The sequence below is a fragment of the Ailuropoda melanoleuca genome, chromosome 9, assembly GCF_002007445.2.
Source record: "Ailuropoda melanoleuca isolate Jingjing chromosome 9, ASM200744v2, whole genome shotgun sequence".
NCBI classification, from domain to species: Eukaryota; Metazoa; Chordata; class Mammalia; order Carnivora; family Ursidae; genus Ailuropoda; species Ailuropoda melanoleuca.
This window is the reverse complement of record NC_048226.1, coordinates 84,690,775-84,717,593: the sequence shown is the minus strand read 5'-3', so window position 1 is coordinate 84,717,593 and position 26,819 is coordinate 84,690,775. Positions and strand designations below refer to the sequence as shown.

At 43.1% G+C, this 26,819-nt stretch overlaps 1 protein-coding gene across 2 annotated transcripts in view; it reads right to left on the bottom strand.

Annotated features, from left to right (window-relative positions):
• DEPTOR (DEP domain containing MTOR interacting protein) overlaps positions 1–26,819 on the bottom strand; it is a 137,282-nt gene that overhangs the window by 38,457 nt on the left and 72,006 nt on the right. For both annotated transcript variants that reach the window (XM_019806265.2, XM_002925531.4), the window contains exons 5-6: positions 6,258–6,443; positions 3,847–3,981 (exon numbers count right to left, since the gene is read on the bottom strand). In XM_019806265.2, coding sequence (XP_019661824.1) covers positions 3,847–3,981; positions 6,258–6,443 — 321 coding nt within the window. The remainder of the gene's footprint in view (positions 1–3,846; positions 3,982–6,257; positions 6,444–26,819) is intronic.

Here is a 26,819-nt window from a genome sequence, read left to right as displayed (position 1 = left end):
AAGGCAGACGCCCAGCCGCTGTGCCACCCAGGCGCCCCACAGTTAACACCCTATTAACTCACATAGTTACAACTTCAAATAAATAAATAAAATCTTTAAAAAAAAAAAAGATTTATTTTCTTAGCAACTTCGAAATACACAATATATGAGCACTGGGTAGCATACTGAACTGATCAGTCATTGAACATTATATCAAAAACCAATGATGTACTCTACCTTGGCTAATTGGATTTAAATAAATAAAAAATAAAGTATAACACCAAAATAAATAAACAAATCTTAAAGAAATATACAATACAGTATTATAACTATAGTGACCATGCAGTATATAACACTGTCGGGGCTTATCTATTTTATAACGGGAAATTTGTACTGTTTGACCTCTTCACCCATTCCTCTGACAACAACCAATCTGTTCCCTGTATATGTGAGTTTGGGTTTTTATCCCCTTTTCATTCCACATATAAGTAAGACCCCATATTTGTCTTTCTGTTTGAATTATTTCACATCGCATAATGCCCTCAAAATCCATCCATGTTGTTGCAAATGGAAGGATTTCCTTTTTTTTTTTAATGGCTGAATGATATTCTGTTGTGTATATATACCTCATCTTCTTTATCCATTCATCTATCCATGGACCCTTAGGTTGTTTCCAAGTCTTGGCTATTGTAAACAATGCTGACGAACATGGGGTGTGGAAAACAATTCAAGCTTGTGTTTTCCTACCTTTGGATAAATACCCAGAAGTGGAATTGCTGGATTATATGATAGTTCTATTTTCAGTTTTTTGAGGACCCCCCCCCACTGTTTTCCACAGTGGCTTCACCAATTTACGCTCCCACCAACAGTGCACAGGGTATCCCTTTCCTCCCCAACCTTGTTAACACTTGTTATTTTCGGTCTTTTTGACAATAGCCATTCTAACAGGTGTGAGATGATAGCTCCTCACGGTTTTGAATCACACTGTACTGTAATATTTGACCACCACGCTAATAAAATAAAATAAATTATAAATTATTTATTTTAATACATGTTCTCTTTGTTCTGTTGAAAAATATAGTAATCTTGAATCCCATGGAATTATCCTTTAGCTCTCTCTTTTTTTGTCTTTCAGAAGGTATTTACTCATCACAAGGGCACCAATCATGGTATTATCTGGTAGCTTTTTTTTTTTTTTCCTGGTCTGGCTTAGGGCATTTATACACAGTACTAAAAAAAAATACATGCATATGTAAATCTAATGATTAATTTTAAATACCTTACTGTGAAGGCCTACTTATCTGCTTGAGAAAAAAAAAATCACACCCTGGGAACCCTCCCAAGAGTGAGGGAGAAGCTTGTCAGAATACGGGTAAGATGTAGGACTTACGAACCACGATTCAGACAACCACAACCTGAGACCCAAGAAAGGCAACCTGACCTTTCTTTGCTGACTGCTTATCAGCAAACTTTTCCCTTTGAGCTAAGGGGCAAGGAGAAAGAGGAAACAATGCAAACCCACCTCAGGAACGGTGGATGTGTAGTTCATTTAAGTAATTAACACTTTGTTCTTACTCTCCCATTGTATGCAATCAAAAGCACGAAAAATGGCTTTAGCGTGGCTGACCCCTTCCTGAAACCGAACTCTTCTGTTTCTTTTTTTTTTAATATTTTTTTATTATATTATGTTAGTCACCATACAGTACATCCCTGGTTTTTGATGTAAAGTTCCATGATTCATTAGTTGTGTATAACACCCAGTGCACCATGCAATATGTGCCCTCCTTACTACCCATCACCAGCCTATCCCATTCCCCCACCCCCCTCCGCTCTGAAGCCCTCAGTTTGTTTCTCAGAGTCCATAGTCTCTCATGCTTCATTCCCCCTTCTGCTTACCCCCCCTTTCTTTATTCCTTTCTTCCCCTACAGATCTTCCTAGTTCTTATGTTCCATAGATGAGAGAAATCATATGATAATTGTCTTTCTCTGCTTGACTTATTTCACTTAGCATTATCTCCTCCAGTGCCGTCCATGTTGCAGCAAATGTTGAGAATTCGTTCTTTCTGATAGCTGAGTAATATTCCATTGTATATATGGACCACAGCTTCTTAATCCAGTCATCTGTTGAAGGGCATCTCGGCTCCTTCCATGATTTGGCTATTGTGGACAATGCAGCTATGAACATTGGGGTGCATATGGCCCTTCTCTTTACTACGTCTGTATCTTTGGGGTAAACACCCAGTAGTGCAATGGCTGGGTCATAGGGTAGTTCAATTTTTAACTTTTTAAGGGACCTCCACACTGTTTTCCAGAGTGGCTGTACCAACTTGCATTCCCACCAACAATGTAGGAGGGATCCCCTTTCTCCACATCCTCTCCAACAATTGTTGTTTCTTGCCTTGTCTATCTTTGCCATTCTAACTGGCGTAAGGTGGTATCTCAGTGTGGTTTTGATTTGAATTTCCCTGATGGCTAATTTTTGAACATTTTTTCATGTGTCTGTTAGCCATTTGTATGTCTTCATTGGAAAAGTGTCTGTTCATATCTTCTGAACCCTTCTGTTTCTAACTTCAGGTCAACCTGTCAGATTTCGACCAGGGGCTTCAAAAAGCCTATTTCTAAGAATACAGTTCTTCTTTCTCATTCTACCTTATCAGCAGTGTTCCATTAATTGAAAAGCCTGGTTGCAAATGGGGGCTCAATGATTTTCCAGACAGAATGAGTGTGGAAACCAGTTTCTTCATTCATGTGCTGCAGGTTAAGATTTTATTCTTCCTGCTAAGCCTCCAGAAGGTAGCAAAAAAATTGTTAGATTAAGTAAAATATCCTCTCGCCTAGATAACAGCCTCAGATAACAGTTTTCTCCTAAAGCCCTTTGAACAACATCTATTTGTCCTTAGTCTCACTAACATGTGTTTTCCCCCGGCAGAGACACGATATGTTCACTGAGGGAAGGGGTCATGACCTTCCGCCTTTGTATCCCCAAATGTGGTGATGAGGGAACAACATGAGCATAACGAAAACAGTCCCTTCCCTGAAGGCGACACACTAGACTAAGGGTGGACAGGGTATGAAACAGAGGGAGTTGAGGGTGTTTTCAAGGCAGTGATTATCAGCATGATGGACCACCGATCTAATCCTGGGAGAGAGGTGGGTAAGGGGCAGCGAGAAGCAGGTGGTATCCGTGCATTACAGGATCCTGTGGGCTGAAGAACTGATTGGGTCAAGGAAGAATTGTTTCTAACCACAAACTCATCAACAGTCTTTGTGCATAGACTTCTTCTTCTGGAATATAAAGACTATGGAGGCCAATGAGTAGGATTTGAAACTGCTAGGCACCAAGAGTCATTTTCAGAAAGAGTTGGGTTTGCACAGATCCGTGCCTCTTCTTTGGGGGTGCTGGGACCCAAAAGACCTTTGCATAGGCTCAAATCCTCTTTAGGACTGCGGGGCTTCTCCCAGCTGCCGGGACTGCTGATATCTTCGACTGTCTTTGGAACCACCTCTGAAAAGAGCTGCCTTGCCCAAAGTCATGCCCTTCTCCCAGGGGCAGCCAGCATCTAATGACTGGTCACCATGAGGGCTGAAAGGCCTGGCCACCTCACCCCAAGCTGGGACAACTCTGAAGGGCCATCCCAATTCCAGAGCTCCCCTAGGGAGTCCGTGGGGCAGCCTGATTCTCCCTCTGCACAAACCTACATGCTTCCCTTCCATGCGACGGGCGTTGGCCCCAAGAGCACGCCTTAACGAGATTCCCACACACGAGTCTCCCCCATCCGGGAATCTGCGGCCCGGGGGACCCCGCGTGCACATCTGCCCCGCCCCCACCGTCACCGCCAGAAAGGGGGCTGCCTTTCGGCCACTCACCGGACTTGGGGTTGCAGAGCACCGGGGGGCTGCTGCTGAGCGTGGGGCTGCTGCTGAAATAGCCACTGCTGCCGCAGCTGCTCATGCTGCTCCTCCGCACGGCCGACACGATCTTGATCTCCTTGCTGGGGCTGACTGCGCGGGCCGGAAACACAGTCGTGAGCGCGCGCGCCGCGGGTCCCTAGAGCACGCGGCTCTCAGCTGCCCGATGCAGCCGGCGAGTCACACAGGCCAGGAACGGGCACCCTGGCCTGGGAGTCAGAAATGCAAGAATCTGGGCACCTGGGTGGCTCAGTCACTGAGTCTGCCTTTAGCTCGGGTCATGGGATCGATTCCTGCATGGGGCTCCCTGCTCAGCGGGGAGTCGGCTTCTCCCTCTACCCCTCCCCTCTGCTCATGATATCGCTCACGCTCTCTCTGAAAGAAAGAAAGAAAGAAAGAAAGAGAGAAAGAAAGAGAGAAAGAAAGAGAGAAAGAAAGAGAGAAAGAAAGAAAAAGAAAGAAAGAAAAGAAAGGGAGAAAGAAAGAAAGAAAGGCAAGAATTTGAAGCGCACCCTGCCACTCACTGGTAGCATAACCTGGGGCCACTTGTTTTGGTTCTCGGAGCCTCAACTTCCTCAGCTGTGAAGTGGGAATAATGCAGTCTCACAAGACTGGCACAAGGAGGGGACTTTCTAGAGTAATAACCATGAAAGACTGTAGGCCAGCAGCAAGGATGACATGCTGTGAGAATAATCCTGTAAGAATTGTAGGAGAGCCCAAGGAGAATCTGGGTCCCAGACATGTACTCAGGCACATAAAATGTTATTTCAAGAACGACTGAGCCCATGCTGAGCAGTCCCGGGAAGGATGTAAATTAACTGCTGGCTAGACACAAAACGGATTGACAGTAATAAGAAACACCTCCTGATTTAATCAACCAGAGCCGTGGAAGAAGGAGATTAAAACACAATACCGCATGTTTAGCTCTGAAAGTGTACGTGCGGCAGCAGTTTAGGCTCTGATCTGGTTCTCTTTGCCATAGAGTGAGTGGCTCTCCACCAGGGAGAGGAGAGAGGAAGGTGTATGGTCAAATGACAGAAGCCGTGGAGAGTCCCCGCTCAGTGCCTGGAACATGGGAAGCACAAAATAAACGCTGGCTTTTATGATGACCACAGCCCCTCTGTCCTCCTTCTCATCATTGTCACTTTTCGGGTCTACCAGGCTCACGAGAAACAGGCAAACCTTAGTGCTAGAAAGAAGGGGAACAGTTACCCTGCATTTGCAGAAGGCTGCAGCCCGAGGGGACACACGACTGGGGTGTGTCTGAGTACAGACTGGGCTCCCAAAGGGCTGCTAGTGCTCACTTTTCCTGAGGGGCTCTTGCTTCTCATTCTTTCTTGCATCCTAGCCATCTCTGCAGAGCCAGGGACGAGAGTGATTGGGGCAGAGACGGCATAACGGAAGCGCTAGAGTTAAGACAGAACTGGTGTGAGATCCATCTCCGTCCACCCCTTTCTGGCTGTGTAACCTTGGGTGATCCCCTCCACTGGTCCATGCCTCAGCTTCTCCACCCATAAAATGGGGACAAGAAAAGTCCTTCATTTTAGGATATAGTGAGAATTCAAGAGGAAAACTCATGCAAGCAAGCTTAGCTCAGGGCCAGAGGCACAGAGAGGTCTCAATGTAGCTGCAAGTGTCCTCACCGCCACCTGCCGTAAATAACCAAGACACACATTTTCACTGTGCCCTGAGTTGCAGGTGAAGCCCAGACTGTCTAAACCTTAGGCCAACCAGTTTTTTGGGTCAATCCATGCCAAGTTTTCAGAGGGTTTGAAGATACGCCTTTAAGCACCAAGTTAACTTTTCTGGATGAGCTGGGTTATCTTCGAGGACGCCTGTCGGCATCATTTCCGGTAGGCGTCACTGTAAATATGGGACTGTTTGACCTTCCGTGGGACATCCTAGGCTTTATGAGCTCCTCTGCTTGCTTTTCACTGTTTTGTTTTGTTCTGCGTCACACCTTTGCGATGGATTGACAATCAGTTGCCTTTTACTTGAATATGCCCTCAAAAGTCTTTATTCACCATTAAAACATACAGCTTTTTGGTACTGTGATTTGGAACACTGGATCATTAATGATATGTAAGAATCATTTATAAATGAAAAGTAAATAAGGTAGAGTGAGAGCTTAAGAAGCCCTCTATCACACAAATACGTAATTTAATAAAACAGTCTTCATGACATCGAAATGGACTGCCCAGGAAGAATTTGGTCATGCTAGGTTTTGGGTTTTTTTTTTTTTTCATACTTCTCGATTATGAACAAATAAAAAGCTGCTGGAGAACAGCATTTCACAAAGGTGAGTTACTACTGTACTAGTTCTCAAAAGACAAATGCACGTGGTCGCATGCACAATGAAACTGACATACCGGACATAAAACTGGTAGATTTCCGATTGTCATGGCTCTGCTTCCTCAGGCAGAAGGGGCTGTCGTGAGTTTCCTGAGAGGAGGGCGATTTTTCATTGAGCAGTTCCATCAGTCTGCGCCTCCGCCGGAAGTTCATTCTGAACTGGTAGAGAAGGTTGCTGTCCACGAACGGGTGCTTGTTGGACACTGGGAAGGAGAAACAACAGACCAATATGCCTGGAGTCCTGGCCATGGCGCACCGCAGCCAGAAGACTCCATCCAACAGGGGCAAAAGTCTTTGGAAAGAGTGTAATTCTCTAGATGCCACATGACCTTATAGTCCACACACTGTCCCAAATTTTTTCCACGTGCCATGCACTTTAAAAATTTGCTAACCAATTCCTCTGGGGGAGCTTTGCCTGACCTCACCTCTGACCTAAAGTCATACTCTTCCTCGTGTTGTCCGAGCCCCTATGTAACCTCCCGCTGAGTACTTACCACACTGTGCCCACATTGCCCGTTCAATTCTCAGCCTTGTCCACTCAACCCTAGGCTCTCTGGGACAGTGATCATGGCTTCATGTAGTCATGTGTCCCAGTGCCCAGCAAAGTGCTAGTCCCATATCCATACCTCCATTCATTTTTAAACTTTTGATTTTGAAATAAATATAGACTCACAGAGAGCTGAAAAATAAATACAGAGACCACATGTCATGTGTTTGTTTGTTTGTTTGCTTGTTTTGGGAGGGGGGAGCCCATCTCTTTCTTCCAACCAAGTCACTCTGCTTGAGGCCCCAGACTGTGTCTTAATCATTCTGGCAACCTGAAATCCTAGACTACCATGTGTTTGGCTTAGAGTATGTGCTCAGTAAAAGACTGGCAGTGAATAGTCTATCATGGGTAGTCAGATAAGCAATATGTCCAGAACACAGCTAACTTCAAACTATTTAGTGGCTAGTCTATACAACAGTTCTCCCTAAACCAGGGTGTGGATTTGTGGTATGTCATGAAGAGGTTAGTGGGCCATGGGAAATTGGAACATTAAGTACAATGCATTTGTCTTTCCTAAAACTAAATATGTTCCATTTAGACCCTTTCCTTTATTCTGAAATGATACCATCACAACATTCTTGTTGTCCATTCATCCATCCATTTATTCAACTCACATTTATTGACTTAGGTTGACTACATGCTGTGTACATTTTTTTGTCCTATAATTTATGAAATGATGGTAAAAAGGGATAAAAGGGTTTTAAGTACTCATTCTTGGCAATTTTTTTTGAAATGTGAAATTTAAAATTCTGTAAATCACTAGGAAAATAAACTAACACAACCCACTGAGAATCATATTAACTCATTTATCAGTAATGGTAACCAGTACAGCAGCGTCTCTAGGTATTTCACAAATAGCATCACATCCCTGCTGGCTCAACACTGACAAATGCAATCTAGGGTTATAGCTGTATTTATCATGCACATTTGCTGTGAGTAATTCTGGTTACATGACTATTCAAGTCTCAGAAAGGTGGGTCCCTATTAAGAGGGTCCCCCTGCCAACTTTTAACTTAACGATTCATATGGGTGTTTTGCTGTCTTTAAATGGTGACAAACTAGTCACTTTAGCTAAATGAATGATGTTGGCCACAAAGACAAATATACTTAATTCAGTGGTAGTTCTGCAATGTTCTTAATAAATAATGCATTCTTGGATTCAGGAGATGCTGAATGCATCCTGGACCAAGAGATGAGCCAATTATACTTTAATACGATATCTACAAATAGTGGTTCTTTTGAGGATAGTCAAATTTTTATATAAATTTACTATATCACTACATTCAATAATACTATAATAAAATTTTGTAGAGAAGTTATTTATTTCTGGCAAACTTTTCTGAGTTTATTGAAATTTTTAAATCTTCAAGTCGAATCTTAAATTACAACCTGAAAATATACAGTTCTGTATACATTTATTAATATCTACTGCTTTCTATTTGGACTGTGAATTATACAAAACATTGGCTCTGGTATAAATAAATCCAGAAAAACACTCTAAATTCAAACAAATTCCAGAATGGCTAAAAATACTTTAAAAAGTATTTTAAATTGAAGTGAAAATTTGACTACCAATTTAATCTCCTCAGGCTTTAAATACCAAGACCTAGAGTGGAAGTCATACCCATGCTTCATTCACCACCTCCCCAGCTCTCCGCCGCGTACAGCTCAGAGGGTAAATTTGGCATCTGAGATAAGATGAAAGGGTTAAATTCAAATTGTCCTTATTCGTCACATTCCCTCTCCAACAGGGCAAATGACCTTAAATGTGACCGAATCAGGGAAAACAAAAACTGGATGAGATAGAAGACCACACCTGATGAGCATAATGCCAAGTGGATTGTAAGAACTCGAAAAATTACACCTTTATTATTTTACGATCACGGTTGTTATGTTTACAGTTACCATCACGTACTGATGATGATGCCGTTTGGCTTATGGGAATCCAATTTTATGACACACTATATTTAACGCTCCACTTCAATGTTCAAGGGCTTATTTGGATTTTAGAGCCTCAGGCGCAGCCGCATTCTGTGAAAACGAATGTCTCCATGTGATCATCCCCCAGCTGTGTGGCTGGAACAGATGGAGTCCAATTCTCCCCTCAGAATAGAAAAGTGACAATTGCATGTGTCACCTGCATTGTTTTCAACGAATTATTTTGCCTTTAAAAGGGTTCTTTTTTTTTTCTCTCTCCCATTAAAAGTTTAATGACACGAACACTGAATTTCATGCATTTGCTTTGTTTGTGAGCACAGCCTCAGGTGTAACACAGATAACTGCAGGCACAAAAGCTTCAAGAGTGCAGGTAGACAGCGTACTTATAGCATCAATTAGTCACTCGTGGCATCTATTCATTTATCCAACAATGTGAGCACCTACTAAGCGTCGCACACCAGCCCAGCTGTCTATCTTAGCACGGTGACTGGAATATGACACCTCCTCTGCTCATCCTTTCAAACTCATCAAAACCAAAGTCTGCTAAAAGAGACATTGCTTCAGAGAAGACCAAAACAATTAAGTTGGGACTTCATTAAACACTCTCGTAGGCTCAATAACTTTTAGAAACTAATATTACTCAATAAAAAGCAAAGGTACTAGAGTTAGCTGACCTCAGTTTTGATCCCAGTTCTGCCCACCTGACTAGCAGAGTGCTTTGGGCAACTTACTCAACTTTTACCTTTGCACGGCTTTGCTGTGAAGGAGAAATAGGATAATGGACGTGAGGGATTTGGAATGTCATCTGAAATGGAGTGGTTTAAGTCTTCTTGTTCTTAGACTCCTAAAGACTGACTTTAGCCTTCGGTCATTTAAGTTCCTGCACAGAACCTATTTCTTCTGTCTCTTCTGCCCTTCTTTCAAAGACTATTTTGGCCATCTACCACACACAGGTCTGCCACCTTTTCATTCATGAAAAATATGAAATCTTAACCAGATATCCAGGTCAAGGTTGGCAAGTGTCCCAGTGGAAGACAGCTAAACCTCAGGAGTCTGAGGAAAGCAAGAAATAAAGGAGTCAGTTAAGACACAGGATGTTTAAGGAAGTAACTAGATTAAGAAAGCCATTTTTATAGCCATAAATTACATATGTAGAGTCTCAAGAAATAAACAATGGCTAAATGACATATAGTTTTTATTCCAGATAAAGAGTTGATTCTTCCTACACTTTTAACATGACATTCACTATATTAAATACAAAAGCCATTCACCACATAGGCGACTTACTCCTTGGTAAACACAGAAGAAATAACCTAAACTTTGGGGGGGGGGAGAAATTAAAGAGAAGAAAGGAAAAATCTTTTGGGGGATGGTGATTGTGGCTCTAAATCTTGAGGTTTTTCCAATTCTTTACTTCTCAGATCCCAACACTATAGAGAACTTTTATTTAAAGTAAATGTTGTGACATAAACAATTTTACAAATTTCGTTCTTAGCTCCTTGAGAATATGAACCTCTAACCAGGAAAAAATAAGAGAATATTCAAAGCTGACATTCAATATCTGGTTTTCTAGTTTTCTAGTTTCAATTACGGCTGTCATTGAAAAGTGATAATTAGGGGCGCCTGGGTGGCACAGTCGTTAAGCGTCTGCCTTTGGCTCAGGGCGTGATCCCAGCATTCAGGGATCGAGCCCCACATCAGGCTTCTCCACTAGGAGCCTGCTTCTTCCCTCTCCCACTCCCCCTGCTTGTGTTCCCTCTCTCACTGGCTGTCTCTCTCTGTCAAATAAATAAATAAAATCTTTAAAAAAAAAAGTGATAATTATTTATCCATTCAATTTATAATTTCTGGGACTTACGAAGACTTCCTTTTCAGATGGGTGGCAGTCCCAAGGGGCTTGACTTGGCTTGGTATTAAATCAGACACAAAATAAGAGGAAAAGCAGACACAGCCAGAAAGCTGAAGCCACATAAATACAAGAGGATCTAATTGCTTAGGAAAGTGGGGGTTCTAGAAGCACTAGGCTCACAATGTTGTTGATACTTGGTAAAAGAAAAGAGATCCTAATTCACTGCATGCCTTTACTTTTCAGAAAGCATGAGAGAAATGTCATGTAGTCTACCAAAATAATAAAGTGACATACATATATTCTTCTTTTTGTGGACAATGTGGCTACATTTTTCTCTTATAAGTTATTAGGATGACTTTAGCAACAGAAAGAGACCTTACAAAGTGATTATCTATAAGGGGAAATTGGCTTCTACTCCACTGACACATGTAATCTAAAGATGAATATAAAAATCTATCATCTTGAAACCTACAAATTCAGCTGAATATAAAAGACATTTTAAGCTACTTATCTAGTTGGAGGGAGGAAGGTCACATACTTTTGTTCATCCTTGAAATGTTTGCTGGCAAATGGCATAACACAAGAGGCATCGTGAAGTAAGCCAACTGAATCCAGCAGTGTGATAAGGGGGGTGGGAGGGAGTTGGGGGGAGAGCATGTGCAGTCAGTCACCAACTGCTCTCTGGATGGCATTTCATCAGACCTTTTAATTTATTTATTTTTTAATTTTTTAAAGATTTATTTATTTTTTTGAGAGAGTGCGAGTGGGGGAGGAGGGGAAGTAGAGGGAGGGAGAGAGAGAATCTCAAGCAGACTCCCCGCTGAGCGCAGAGCCCCCCAACTGGGGCAGGGGGCTTGATCCCAGGACCCCGAGATCATGACTGAGCCCATATCAAGAGTCAGCCGCTTAACCGACAGAGCCACCCAGGTGCCCCCATCAAACTTTTTTAAAGGGCGGTCTTGGATCTGGGATCACAAAAGTAACTTAGCAGAGTGAAAGACGGGGGCAGGGGGTAGGATAATGGCTATTACAGTGAAGAAGAACGATCAGCAAGGATGAGGTGGGGGGGCACCATACTACCCATGTAAACTGGGGCCAAAGCTAAAATGTCTTCCAGGTCACCTTTAAGAGAGGACACCCTCGCTGGCTGTCATGATTAGCACCCTCTTCATCATCATCCTCCCCTCCGCAAAGGTGGGTGTGGCTCACTGCTTCCCCCAGGGTGCCAGGGTGGGTGAAGGATCATTCTGGGCCACCAAGGCTGTCACTCCACCCTACTCCTCACTCCATGTCCTCTCGCTTGCTTTCTCATCTACTGATCCCTGTACCTCCTCATGAAAGGACACTTAGCGCCTGCAGACTTTGCCTAAGAGTACTGACAAGCCTCAAGGCTAAACAGGTGGCAGATCTAGTCCTCAGACTTCGGGTTTCTAAAAGGCAAATAAATTCTGCATAGGAAAATGCTGCACCTTCTCTGCCAATAAGTCCAAAGCTTTCAGTGGTCTCACGCATCCAGCAAAGGCTCTGCACTCTGGCCTCCCTGCTCCTGCTGTCACTGTCCTTCAGAGTCCAAGCAACTCATGTCACTTAGTAGGCTGCAGATTTAAAAAACTGTCAAGACTAAAAAATATTCATTCATATCATGCTTTTTAATCATGTGTTTGGTGGAAAACATGCACTGAGAACGAACTACAACAGAAGATTACAGCTATTTTTTTTTAATCTGAGCTATACTTACGGCCATAATTACCCATCTCAAACCATCCGAAAGGAATGCAGAAGTTGAAAGAGCACTGTTTCCTAAAGCGGCAAAAGTCCTTGATTCAAGAACATTAAGCAATTGTGTTTAAGTGCCTATGCCACGTAAGGACAGAGCTAGGTGCTTGGGATACAAAACTCTTCAAACAGCAATAACAACAGTGAGTCAGAGAACTAAAATTATTACTTCCTGAGCACTGACAACATTAAGAAGAGGATATGAAAACGGAAATTGGTTTTAGGGTATAAAGTCCTATTAACTGATATTACTAAAACAAAACACTTCACATTTGCAACGTTAGAACCCAATTACACTAACCTAACTGATTGAAGGGAGGAGAGATGGGAGAGAGACAAGGAAGAAAGATGAAAGTAATCTGGTAAAGATAGCAGAAAAGAAGAAAATCAAAACTTGAAATCGTGATTGTGTAGGTTTCTGCAGCTTCTATGTCTTATTGCCAGAAATGTAAAGGTAATAAACAGATGGTAGGTAGGTCAAATTATGTTTTCTTCTTCTCTATGCATCATTAAATAATAGCTGGGTGAGTTCCAAAGACTGGAACCTTCATTGCTAGAGATAAAACTCAAAACTAAGGGTATGTTTTTCAGAGACTAAATCATACCATAAGCACAAAGTTCTAAGAACAAATTTATTTTGTCCAGGAAATGGATACTTCACATACAAAATTCAACGAAAAAATTTTGAGACTCTGTTCTAGATCTTTTGGAATTGTTGGCATAAATCCAAAGGCCTAATTAAAGCCCCTCAGTGTTGATTTATTTAACATGTATACATTCAGCGCACAGTATGGATAAGATACTGTGTAAGACCAGCATGCATGAGGCCATCGAATTTATATTGAGCTCTACCCACCAAGGCATCTGATGCTGAGAATGTTGATGATAACAATAATGAAAGTAACAATGGCTAACATTTATTGAGTGATACTCGGTGCCAGGCAGGCCCTCTGCTGAGAACATGCATGATTATATCATTGAGTTCTCATAGCAGCACTAAGAGAGAGCCAGTAGAATTATTCCCATTTTACAGACGAGAAAACAGGATTATATAAAGTAAACTTGCCCAAGGTCCCATAGTTATTCACTGGAAGGACAAAGGCAGAAACACTGACAGATTAACTCTGGAACCGTATCCCTTAATCTCCTCTCCAGACTCTCTCCCATCCAGAAATGTAATAATGCCAATGAGGAGGTAAATGAGCTTACAAACACCAAAAAACCCAGCTTATCCTCTTTTATTCTTATCTCTAGTTTACAGAAGGCAGTTTGGATGGGCGCATTTTCCACAAAACTCTTCACCAGGCCAGAATGTTTATTACCTTGGAATTGCTCATCGAAAGGACAGAATGATGACATAGAAAACATTGGTCTGGTCTCAGATGGCCCTGGGCTGAACACCAGCTTCACTCTTTTTTTTTTTTTAATGATGAACTGCATTGTATTTGTCCAAATAATACAGACAATTTTTTCCACTATCCATTACACTCAGCCTGAGAAAATACTGCCAGAATCTCCAAAGATGATTCATCTTTGATACTCATGTTTTGTCCAGTGCTGGATGCCTGGTCTTTACTAAGTTACTTAACTGCCTTGAGCTCCAGTTGTATTCATCTGGAAAATGAGCTGAAGAAACAACAGAATGACATAGATAAAAGGCCTATTACAGTTTCTGGGCCAGGGACACCCCATTGATGTTGGCCATGTGTGGGTTTCCTTGAGGGCCCAGGTTGTCAGTGCCTGAAAGATACCTTTCCAAGGTACAAGCCTCTGCAGACTTCACCTACGTAGGGGAAGCATCTGGAAGCAACTCTAGGTAGTCTGGAAGACAAAGAGGCATCCAGCCTAAGCCACATCAATTCAGCAAGGCCAACAACACAGAGAAAAGCATCCAGTGGGATGTTGGAGGTACCAGATTAAAACCCTACCCAAGAAACATGGGGTGTGAACACCCACCAAAGCCTTATTCCCAGATGGCATTTTCTAACTCTTTCCAGAAAGGTTACCACAGAATCTGCTGGTCCTTTACTGTCGAGTAATGTATCAGGTGTTCCTTATGAGACTGAAGAGTGTGGTACCTTAGAAGTAGGAAGAAGTGGATGTTCAAAAAAGTAAGAAATTGGTGGTGAGATTTAGCAGTTAAAAAAAAAAAACGGTCTTCATCTATTTTCTGTATCATTTATATCTGTACTCACCTTTTCTTTAAAAGGAAGACAGATACAGGAAAAATCGTGCCTACTTTTTAAAAAAGAAGCTTTATATTTTGAAATCACTTTAGATTTACAGAAAGGCAGTAAAGATAGTACAGACAGTGCCTGTCTACCCCAGCACCCCCTAATGTTAAGATAACCATGGTGCAGTGGTTAAAACTAAGACATTGACATCAGTACCCCCAGCTATTTCAAATCTCACTTAGAGCTACAAGGAACTCCATGCATGGACACAAGAAGAAAACTATCCCTTGGAAGCCCGGTTTCCATAGTTACTTAATGATAAAGACATTTGTCCTTGTGGATGACAATGCTAGCTGCTTGTCCAAAACCTACTGTCTCTTTCTTCCTCCTTTATTATTTGCCCAGGGAAGAAGTGTACCTGGCTAAAAGCATTCGATACACTGATCTCCTTCTGCCAAGGGGTGACCACGTGACACAGTTCTGACCCACGTGATGTAGGTGTAACTCTCAGGAAGAGGCAACCTTTCCTAAATAAAAAGCGAAGCCTTGCTAGGCGACACCTCTCTGCCTTTCCATCTTCTTCCCGCCCACAGTGCAGACATGAGGCCTGGAGAACTCTAGGAATAGCCCAGCAGAAATAGATGGGGCCTTATCCACCTCTTAGCAGCCAGGGATTCCCCCCCACACACCCACACCCCCAACCGCCAGCAGAACAGCTCCTTGCCCGAGGCAGAGGGACCTCTTTGTTCCGGCCATCATGACTACATTTTCTGTTATTTGTACCAAAACACAATCCTGATATTGTTCCAAATGCAGGTCTGGAGACATGAAATCAAAAGCTTAAAAAACAAATGCTTTCTGTGTATTTGTAGCCCACACCTTGCAACAAACTGCTTGACTGGAAGTCAAGAGGGATTAGACATAAAGTCATGCAGGCAGAAGATATGCCTCCTAGCCACGCGGCTCTGATTCCCCTGGGATGGAACTGGACAGTCCTTGGGCCTCAATTTTTACATCTGCGGAGAAGAAATGACAACCACCTCATCTTTTATCCAATGCAAGTGAAATTAATAAACATAGGGATCCACAGATCTCTGAAAGATAGGTCACAATAATGGCAATGCACCATTAATAATATTGTCCTCCTGCCAGCAAAAATCCAAAGGAGGCCACAATGAAGAGCAGAAGTTTAAGAAAGTGCTCCTGAATTTGGGGTTAGATACTGGAAAAGCCCTTTCTGAGCAAAGAGGAAACCACTAAGATCAAAACCAGCCTAAGTGATGGCATTCCACAATTTCTGACTTGTGGAAATATTTAAAAATCAAAGGGAATATTTAAAAAACAGAGGAGATCTCAAGAAAATACGATTGTGAAATCAGTGTGCTGGGGAAGAGAGAATTATTGTCGCCATTCCAGAAACTTGTGTGGCTGGCAACCAGCTCTATGGGGTTGTCCAAACAGGCACCGCAAAATATAGATAACAAGGTGCTTCTTTGACACAAACATTTGGGAATTTAACCACCAAGATGTCTGAGATCAGGGGCTGAAAAATGACATACACACTCACCAGGATTCCACCCTACCCTGTGCTGGATTCAAAAAGGTCGAGAGCTCAGCTCTCTAGAATGGCAGCCACAGGACACATGGNGCCTGGTCTTTACTAAGTTACTTAACTGCCTTGAGCTCCAGTTGTATTCATCTGGAAAATGAGCTGAAGAAACAACAGAATGACATAGATAAAAGGCCTATTACAGTTTCTGGGCCAGGGACACCCCATTGATGTTGGCCATGTGTGGGTTTCCTTGAGGGCCCAGGTTGTCAGTGCCTGAAAGATACCTTTCCAAGGTACAAGCCTCTGCAGACTTCACCTACGTAGGGGAAGCATCTGGAAGCAACTCTAGGTAGTCTGGAAGACAAAGAGGCATCCAGCCTAAGCCACATCAATTCAGCAAGGCCAACAACACAGAGAAAAGCATCCAGTGGGATGTTGGAGGTACCAGATTAAAACCCTACCCAAGAAACATGGGGTGTGAACACCCACCAAAGCCTTATTCCCAGATGGCATTTTCTAACTCTTTCCAGAAAGGTTACCACAGAATCTGCTGGTCCTTTACTGTCGAGTAATGTATCAGGTGTTCCTTATGAGACTGAAGAGTGTGGTACCTTAGAAGTAGGAAGAAGTGGATGTTCAAAAAAGTAAGAAATTGGTGGTGAGATTTAGCAGTTAAAAAAAAAAAACGGTCTTCATCTATTTTCTGTATCATTTATATCTGTACTCACCTTTTCTTTAAAAGGAAGACAGATACAGGAAAAATCGTGCCTACTTTTTAAAAAAGAAGCTTTATATTTTGAAATCACTTTAGATTTACAGAAAGGCAGTAAAGATAGTACAGACAGTGCCTGTCTACCCCAGCACCCCCTAATGTTAAGATAACCATGGTGCAGTGGTTAAAACTAAGACATTGACATCAGTACCCCCAGCTATTTCAAATCTCACTTAGAGCTACAAGGAACTCCATGCATGGACACAAGAAGAAAACTATCCCTTGGAAGCCCGGTTTCCATAGTTACTTAATGATAAAGACATTTGTCCTTGTGGATGACAATGCTAGCTGCTTGTCCAAAACCTACTGTCTCTTTCTTCCTCCTTTATTATTTACCCAGGGAAGAAGTGTACCTGGCTAAAAGCATTCGATACACTGATCTCCTTCTGCCAAGGGGTGACCACGTGACACAGTTCTGACCCACGTGATGTAGGTGTAACTCTCAGGAAGAGGCAACCTTTCCTAAATAAAAAGCGAAGCCTTGCTAGGCGACACCTCTCTGCCTTTCCATCTTCTTCCCGCCCACAGTGCAGACATGAGGCCTGGAGAACTCTAGGAATAGCCCAGCAGAAATAGATGGGGCCTTATCCACCTCTTAGCAGCCAGGGATTCCCCCCCACACACCCACACCCCCAACCGCCAGCAGAACAGCTCCTTGCCCGAGGCAGAGGGACCTCTTTGTTCCGGCCATCATGACTACATTTTCTGTTATTTGTACCAAAACACAATCCTGATATTGTTCCAAATGCAGGTCTGGAGACATGAAATCAAAAGCTTAAAAAACAAATGCTTTCTGTGTATTTGTAGCCCACACCTTGCAACAAACTGCTTGACTGGAAGTCAAGAGGGATTAGACATAAAGTCATGCAGGCAGAAGATATGCCTCCTAGCCACGCGGCTCTGATTCCCCTGGGATGGAACTGGACAGTCCTTGGGCCTCAATTTTTACATCTGCGGAGAAGAAATGACAACAACCTCATCTTTTATCCAATGCAAGTGAAATTAATAAACATAGGGATCCACAGATCTCTGAAAGATAGGTCACAATAATGGCAATGCACCATTAATAATATTGTCCTCCTGCCAGCAAAAATCCAAAGGAGGCCACAATGAAGAGCAGAAGTTTAAGAAAGTGCTCCTGAATTTGGGGTTAGATACTGGAAAAGCCCTTTCTGAGCAAAGAGGAAACCACTAAGATCAAAACCAGCCTAAGTGATGGCATTCCACAATTTCTGACTTGTGGAAATATTTAAAAATCAAAGGGAATATTTAAAAAACAGAGGAGGTCTCAAGAAAATACGATTGTGAAATCAGTGTGCTGGGGAAGAGAGAATTATTGTCGCCATTCCAGAAACTTGTGTGGCTGGCAACCAGCTCTATGGGGTTGTCCAAACAGGCACCGCAAAATATAGATAACAAGGTGCTTCTTTGACACAAACATTTGGGAATTTAACCACCAAGATGTCTGAGATCAGGGGCTGAAAAATGACATACACACTCACCAGGATTCCACCCTACCCTGTGCTGGATTCAAAAAGGTCGAGAGCTCAGCTCTCTAGAATGGCAGCCACAGGACACATGGGGCTGCCAAGCACTTAAAATGTGTCAGAGCCCAAATTGAGATGAGCTCTGGATTTTATTTTATTTATTATTATTATTTTTTAAAGTAGGCTCCACGCTGGGCATGGATCCCAATATGGGGCTTGAACTTACGACCCTGAGATCAAGACCTGAGATCAAGAGTTGGATGCCTAATCGGCTGAGTCACCCAAGCGTCCCTGCACTGAACTTAAAAGATTGAGTAAGAAAAATAAGAACATAGGGGTACCTGGGTGGCACAGCGGTTAAGCGTCTGCCTTCGGCTCAGGGCGTGATCCCAGTGTTATGGGATCGAGCCCCACATCAGGCTCCTCCGCTATGAGCCTGCTTCTTCCTCTTCCACTCCCCCTGCTTGTGTTCCCTCTCTCGCTAGCTGTCTCTATCTCTGTCGAATAAATAAATAAAATCTTTTAAAAAAAAAAAAGAAAAGAAAAATAAGAACATAAAATAGCTGATTGGTATCTGTCATGTGGACTATATTCTGAAATGATATTTTGGAGATGGTGAGTTAGAATGTATTATTGAGATTAACTTCACCTGCTTCTACTGTTTTTACTGTGTCTCTTAGAAATTTTAAAAGTACATCAATGGATTGCATTTGTGGTTCACATCATGTTTCTATGGCAAATGGTATCAGTCTAGAGTAGGGACTGATATCCCACAGGAACAGACCAGCTAACCACCAAACAAGTTCAGAAGAGCACTCTTATCCCAAGCTTCTGACAGGTGCGTGATCAAGGGTCTTATTACCGTAGTCCCTTTTCCCGCCCCCATGCTATGTCGCCCATCCTATTTTCCTCATTTTGAGGCGGAAGCATATTATGTTCCCACTTGATAGGAATCCCTGCTTGAGATTATGCTCTCAGCAACTGTCGAAGAAAACTTTAGAGATATAGGAACGAGCCAGCGGGCAACACCAACACCTACCCCTTCTCCCTGGGCGTGGTGGCTTTGGTAATTTCCAATCAGACTGAAACCCGTGCAGGAGCCAAAGGTGTGGTTACAATAAAATGGAGAGAATATAGACCTCAATATGCAGGCCTGCCTTGGACAGAAAGAGAGAGGACAGGGGGTGGGCTTCTCGTTGGGTCCAATGTTATCACCGGGACAGAGAAGAAAGTGAAAGGGAGTTTTTTAGAAAAAAGCTAGACAAAGTGTTAGAGCCTTTAAAATTTTATGTCATTTTCAAAATAACTTAAATGCATAATTTTACAAAAACATTACTCTCCAAATTAGATTAAGTTTGGTTATGAACATTAATAAACACATATTTGTTCAATTGTAATCTGGATATGTGTGTGTGTGCATGTGTGTGTGAGTGTGTCTTTCTTAAATTTTAACTTAATACCATTGCATAGTCACACCGATCAGAGTTGACATATGGGCAGTTTTACACCTAGCAATCACTCCCCAGTACAAATACACTTTGGCTTGTTTAGCAATTCGTGGCAGAAGAAGGGAGAAGGGAGCTGGAGGAGGAGCTGGAGGCCCAAACACAAAAAAGACAATCCAGACATACCATCTGAGAGGGGAGTGTAGGCGAAGAGAAACTGACTTAACGTGAGCATGAGTGGTTAAGGATCTCAAGCCAGGAGTGGCTAGTTGGGGACTTTCTAGAGGAATAACCATGAAAAACTGCAGGACAGCAGCAAGGATGACATGCTGTGAGAATAATCCTATAAGAATTAGAGGAGAGCCCAAGGAGAATTTGGGTCCCAGACATGAACCCTTGCACAAACATCCCAGTCTCCCAGCTACGACGGAATGACACAAGAAACTCACTCAAGATTGACAGAGTCAGAGCTAAAAAAATGGACTGCAATGGAAAAGAGAATGGAGGCATTTTATTCCTGAAAGGAAAGCCTCTTAACTTTTTGTCCCACCTCCCTCTACTCTGCCTTGAGAGCTATGGTCAAGCTCACGTCCATCGGTAGCCAGGACTTAACACCACAGTTCTTCCTGACCAGGAGGAGAGGGGAGGAGCTTATCATGACCAGAATCCTGAACTGTCCATTCTACCCTGATATGTGTTTCTAATAGTGTTTCTAATAAACCTGAGGTCCTGGCCTACACATCCCACTAAAAATGACCACTGAAACCCAGAGAAGTCCTTAAATTACCGCATTAACACCTAGCTGAGTAGTACTGAATACAAGATTGCATAATTTCCATATACTTCAACTGCACAGAGATTGTGGTGTTGTACTTTAAGACTTCCTCATGCTGTTAGAAAAATGTTGCACCTGGGTAAACTGAGGACTATGTAAGGCCGGGATACCAGACAACGAGCTATCAGGAGCGAGGTAGGAGTTGGTAGGACCACAGGCTTCAAAGCCAAACACTGTCTGTAGCTAGTGGACCTGACAAGGACCTGAAAAGTTATACTAATGTCAACTAAAGACGGAAATATTTGCAGTTACGACACTGTTCACAAAAGCTCTCTGTTCCTTATGCATTGCGCTCTTTTGGAAGATTACATGAGATAAGGTATCTCTCATTCCCTTCATACTTTCTAATAGTTAAGTCTCGGTGTAACGACACACCTGTTTTCCTTTAACCAAAATCAACACTGTAATGTGTGCCAATGCATTAGCCCTTGACTTCACCAAGCAACCTTGCTCCTTCATGTTTGCACTGCAACAACATTCTGGCTGTGTACATATTTTTTGCTTTGGATTCAGCTATAATAAAAAGTAAAACAGAGTCAAAGCATATCAGAAGGCACAGTGGGATAATTCCCCAAAATTCCAAATTGAGAAAGCAAAACAATTTTATTAGATTGTGGCTGTTGATAAAGATTACCCTTGAAGTAACTATTGAAATTAGATTGAGAAAATATTCTCCCCGAGTATCATTATTTTTTTTTTCTGTTCAGAGTTTATTATTTAGGAGCAAATGTTTATACTAGCTGCAAATGCTGAAACACTGTCATCTAAAACAACAGGGACAGCAATATCAAGTGCATTGATTTGGAGGAAGGACTAAAGGAGCTAACAGTGGTAAACAGCCTGTTTGGCACTTTCGCCTGCCTTAGCACTCATTTCCCTGTGGTAACAGAACTTTCAACTTTTTTGGGGGCGAGGGGGTGAACAATGGCCCTCCCCTACCTGGTGAGTCTGTCATTCAAAAGGGTCTGTCCATCTTGGGTCAAGACGTGGGCATGTGACCTAGGTTCAGCCAATCAGAATCTCTCTAGAGTTGAGCACTGAGCGGACTCCTTGGCTGTACGTGTCTGGAAGGCACGGCCCCTTTAGTCACGGGTTCCTGGCACCTGGATCCCCAGGAACTGCTCTAGTTCTTCAGGCATCTGGTTTTTCAATATTTCCTTTAATTGTCGGCTAGCTCTGCCATATGTTTAAAGCAAATGATGACCGGGGCTGCTTATATTCAAAGAACTCTAGCTGGTACAAACACTCAGCCTTGGGCCTGGCAAATGGCAAGGCCTCAATATGTGGTCATTACTGTCATCCATTCATTGAACCCATTTTTTACTGAACAGTTAATATACAAATGCCAAGCCACTGGGGATACAGAGAGAGAAAACAAATTCTCTCCCCTCAAAGCACTTACATTCTAGTTAAGGGTAAAGAAAGATGAAGATATTGATGGGTACCATCTATAATAGAAAAATCTTCATTTGTTGGTGGCAAGAAGTTACCAAAAGCAAAAAGTAAGAGAACATGAGTAGGACAGTCTTGGTGGACAGGAAGGGAGGGTAGGCCGGCAAGGGTAGGTTGCCACTGAAAGACACTGTCTCCTTGTTCTGACTTTATAGCCAGGTTCCCCTGAACCCTCTTTTTGATTAGGCCTTGACCTTGGCCCCCCGCCCTGTCTTTGGCTTGCTCAACTAGCCCAGTCTTAGCAAAGAATCCTGCCAAGTCAGTTTAGTGAGAACTGCCCCCAACTCCATACCCAATCACTCTTGATATTTGACCAAGTTTCTCATCCTCCATCTTTGACGTATAAGTCCTTGGCCTACCTTTCCAAAGAATTCTCTTACATTGGTTTAGCAGGAATTCCCCTACCCTTGGTGCCTCTTATTAATACATTTCTATCCCCTGACCCCCTCACCTTGTTCCATGGCTACAAATCCCCACGTGTCCTTGTTGTATTCAGAGTTGAGCTCCATCTCCTTCCCCTTACTGCAATACGCTTGGGGCAAGTCTTCCTTACTGTTTTAACAACTGTCAGAATACTTTCTTTTCTGCAGTATCCCTCAGTCTTGGGCAAGTCATAATCTTGCCTCCAGCCTCAATCATCAGGGCCGTTTTTCTTCCTTTCTTCTTTCCTCTCATCTCTCTCTCTCTCTCTCTCATTCTTTCTTTGGCCAGGCTATTCCAGGCTTAGGATGAACCCTCTCAGTGATCTTAATTACTGGAAAGATGGGGTTAATTCCTGTCTTGATCTGGCATCTAGCCTTCCTGTGGCGGATCCCAAGTTCTCTCTTCATGGCTGTCAGAGCGAATGCCCCAGCTACCGTCTTGCACTGGAGAAGGGGATAATCTCAACTATCCCCCCCCCAGCAGCTGGGAGGATTAAAAAGATAATATACATAAAACCGCTTTGGGACTTGCAAAATGTTATATAAATATATGCTTAAAACAAAAGAAAAAGAAAGAAGGCTTGATGAAGTGTTGAAATTGTTGGAGTGCTCTGACTAAATCTTTAAAAGAGGAAATTATACGCCTGGACAGAGCAGCAGTAGCCTGATTATCCAGGGTCAGCTGCTGCAGCTGTGAGCAATTTACCCACGTGATTATCTGGTTTCTGTCTCCCTCCATGTAAGGAAAAGATAGCTGGAGAGCAGCTAGAGCGGTGGAGGGAGATACTTTATGTGAGTAAAGAAATGTGTTCACCGCAATTGCAACGGTTACACAAAATCTCAAGGTGCCTGGTCATTGTTTGGGGACAGGGACTCGTATCTGTTATCAGCCACCCATTTTTATGGTTACAGCATCTGCCAGGTGGTATGAGCTGATGCAATTAAAGTTGGGGAATTTTTTTCTAATCTTATGGAGCTTATAATTAGGGCCCAGTCGTCTTTAGTGGCNTTCTGTTCAGAGTTTATTATTTAGGAGCAAATGTTTATACTAGCTGCAAATGCTGAAACACTGTCATCTAAAACAACAGGGACAGCAATATCAAGTGCATTGATTTGGAGGAAGGACTAAAGGAGCTAACAGTGGTAAACAGCCTGTTTGGCACTTTCGCCTGCCTTAGCACTCATTTCCCTGTGGTAACAGAACTTTCAACTTTTTTGGGGGCGAGGGGGTGAACAATGGCCCTCCCCTACCTGGTGAGTCTGTCATTCAAAAGGGTCTGTCCATCTTGGGTCAAGACGTGGGCATGTGACCTAGGTTCAGCCAATCAGAATCTCTCTAGAGTTGAGCACTGAGCGGACTCCCTGGCTGTACGTGTCTGGAAGGCACGGCCCCTTTAGTCACGGGTTCCTGGCACCTGGATCCCCAGGAACTGCTCTAGTTCTTCAGGCATCTGGTTTTTCAATATTTCCTTTAATTGTCGGCTAGCTCTGCCATATGTTTAAAGCAAATGATGACCGGGGCTGCTTATATTCAAAGAACTCTAGCTGGTACAAACACTCAGCCTTGGGCCTGGCAAATGGCAAGGCCTCAATATGTGGTCATTACTGTCATCCATTCATTGAACCCATTTTTTACTGAACAGTTAATATACAAATGCCAAGCCACTGGGGATACAGAGAGAGAAAACAAATTCTCTCCCTTCAAAGCACTTACATTCTAGTTAAGGGTAAAGAAAGATGAAGATATTGATGGGTACCATCTGTAATAGAAAAATCTTCATTTGTTGGTGGCAAGAAGTTACCAAAAGCAAAAAGTAAGAGAACATGAGTAGGACAGTCTTGGTGGACAGGAAGGGAGGGTAGGCCGGCAAGGGTAGGTTGCCACTGAAAGACACTGTCTCCTTGTTCTGACTTTATAGCCAGGTTCCCCTGAACCCTCTTTTTGATTAGGCCTTGACCTTGGCCCCCTGCCCTGTCTTTGGCTTGCTCAACTAGCCCAGTCTTAGCAAAGAATCCTGCCAAGTCAGTTTAGTGAGAACTGCCCCCAACTCCATACCCAATCACTCTTGATATTTGACCAAGTTTCTCATCCTCCATCTTTGACGTATAAGTCCTTGGCCTACCTTTCCAAAGAATTCTCTTACATTGGTTTAGCAGGAATTCCCCTACCCTTGGTGCCTCTTATTAATACATTTCTATCCCCTGACCCCCTCACCTTGTTCCATGGCTACAAATCCCCACGTGTCCTTGTTGTATTCAGAGTTGAGCTCCATCTCCTTCCCCTTACTGCAATACGCTTGGGGCAAGTCTTCCTTACTGTTTTAACAACTGTCAGAATACTTTCTTTTCTGCAGTATCCCTCAGTCTTGGGCAAGTCATAATCTTGCCTCCAGCCTCAATCATCAGGGCCGTTTTTCTTCCTTTCTTCTTTCCTCTCATCTCTCTCTCTCTCTCTCTCATTCTTTCTTTGGCCAGGCTATTCCAGGCTTAGGATGAACCCTCTCAGTGATCTTAATTACTGGAAAGATGGGGTTAATTCCTGTCTTGATCTGGCATCTAGCTTCCTGTGGCGGATCCCAAGTTCTCTCTTCATGGCTGTCAGAGCGAATGCCCCAGCTACCGTCTTGCACTGGAGAAGGGGATAATCTCAACTATCCCCCCCCCAGCAGCTGGGAGGATTAAAAAGATAATATACATAAAACCGCTTTGGGACTTGCAAAATGTTATATAAATATATGCTTAAAACAAAAGAAAAAGAAAGAAGGCTTGATGAAGTGTTGAAATTGTTGGAGTGCTCTGACTAAATCTTTAAAAGAGGAAATTATACGCCTGGACAGAGCAGCAGTAGCCTGATTATCCAGGGTCAGCTGCTGCAGCTGTGAGCAATTTACCCACGTGATTATCTGGTTTCTGTCTCCCTCCATGTAAGGAAAAGATAGCTGGAGAGCAGCTAGAGCGGTGGAGGGAGATACTTTATGTGAGTAAAGAAATGTGTTCACCGCAATTGCAACGGTTACACAAAATCTCAAGGTGCCTGGTCATTGTTTGGGGACAGGGACTCGTATCTGTTATCAGCCACCCATTTTTATGGTTACAGCATCTGCCAGGTGGTATGAGCTGATGCAATTAAAGTTGGGGAATTTTTTTCTAATCTTATGGAGCTTATAATTAGGGCCCAGTCGTCTTTAGTGGCAAGGGCCAGATTGCCTGGATTTGAATCTTGAATTCATCTTTTACCAACTCTTGTCTTCAGCAAGTTATTTAATCTCATCTTTAAGATGGGAATAATCATGACACCTAACAGGGCTATGGAGAGGAATAAATGAGTCAATAAGTAGAGTGACTAGAACAGAGGCTGGCACATGGTAGGGGCTCTGTAAATTTTAACTGTTATTTATGGTTGATCACATCACATACAATAGTTGGCATGGGGGCCATGAGAAGTAGGTGCTGCTTGGAAAGCTTTGACAACTGCTATTATTGAATTCTCATGGCAGCTCTCTGCAGGGGTTACCATGGCAGCTTCGATCCAGAAGGGCTCACTGGTGGGCCTGACCTGTGGCTCACATCTGGGAACTTGGCTTTTGGAAGGTTCCCTAAGTTTCTGACTGATAAGGAACTTTACCCACCTGGCGCACTGCATGCTGCTATACCAGCCTGCCTAGATTGTTTGTACAAACACTGTGATTAATGGCGAACACGTGCTTTCCTTCTGAGAGTCTGGGATTCGGGTAGTTGTGCCTGGCCAAGCAGGCAGAGCGCACCTCCAAGGGCAGCCCCCGACAAAAGCCCTGTACTTGAATCTCAAGTGGGCTCCCCCTCCCTCCCTCGTAAGGGCAGAGGCATTGCACATGTGTTATCGCATGTTCCTGCTGGACGAAGGAGCCAGATCTGCACAGCTGTGGGAGGGAGGACAGAGGAAACCTGTGCCTGGATTTCTCCAGACAACACCTAAGGAATCTTTTCCCCTGATGATCCTTCTCTGTGTCCTTTCACCATAATAAATCTTAGCCATGAGTCCAACTTTATGTTGAATCCTTCTGGTACATGTGGGAGGTCATATGATCTCCCCCACAGAGTGAGTAAATAACTCTCAAAGGTGTATAATGAAACTCTAATTTCATAAATCTAAAAACCTAAGGAATGGAAGAATTGAGACATTGACATGGTCACTCAGAAGGTGGAGGAGCTGGGACCCAATTCCTGTCTGTCTCCCTCCCAAGACAGCATTCATTCCACTGTGTCAGGCGGCCACACCCAGTTACATACAGCCTGCACCAAGCAAAACGTCTGTCTAAGGCACAACACCTAGTAGCTACTGGTTAGCTAC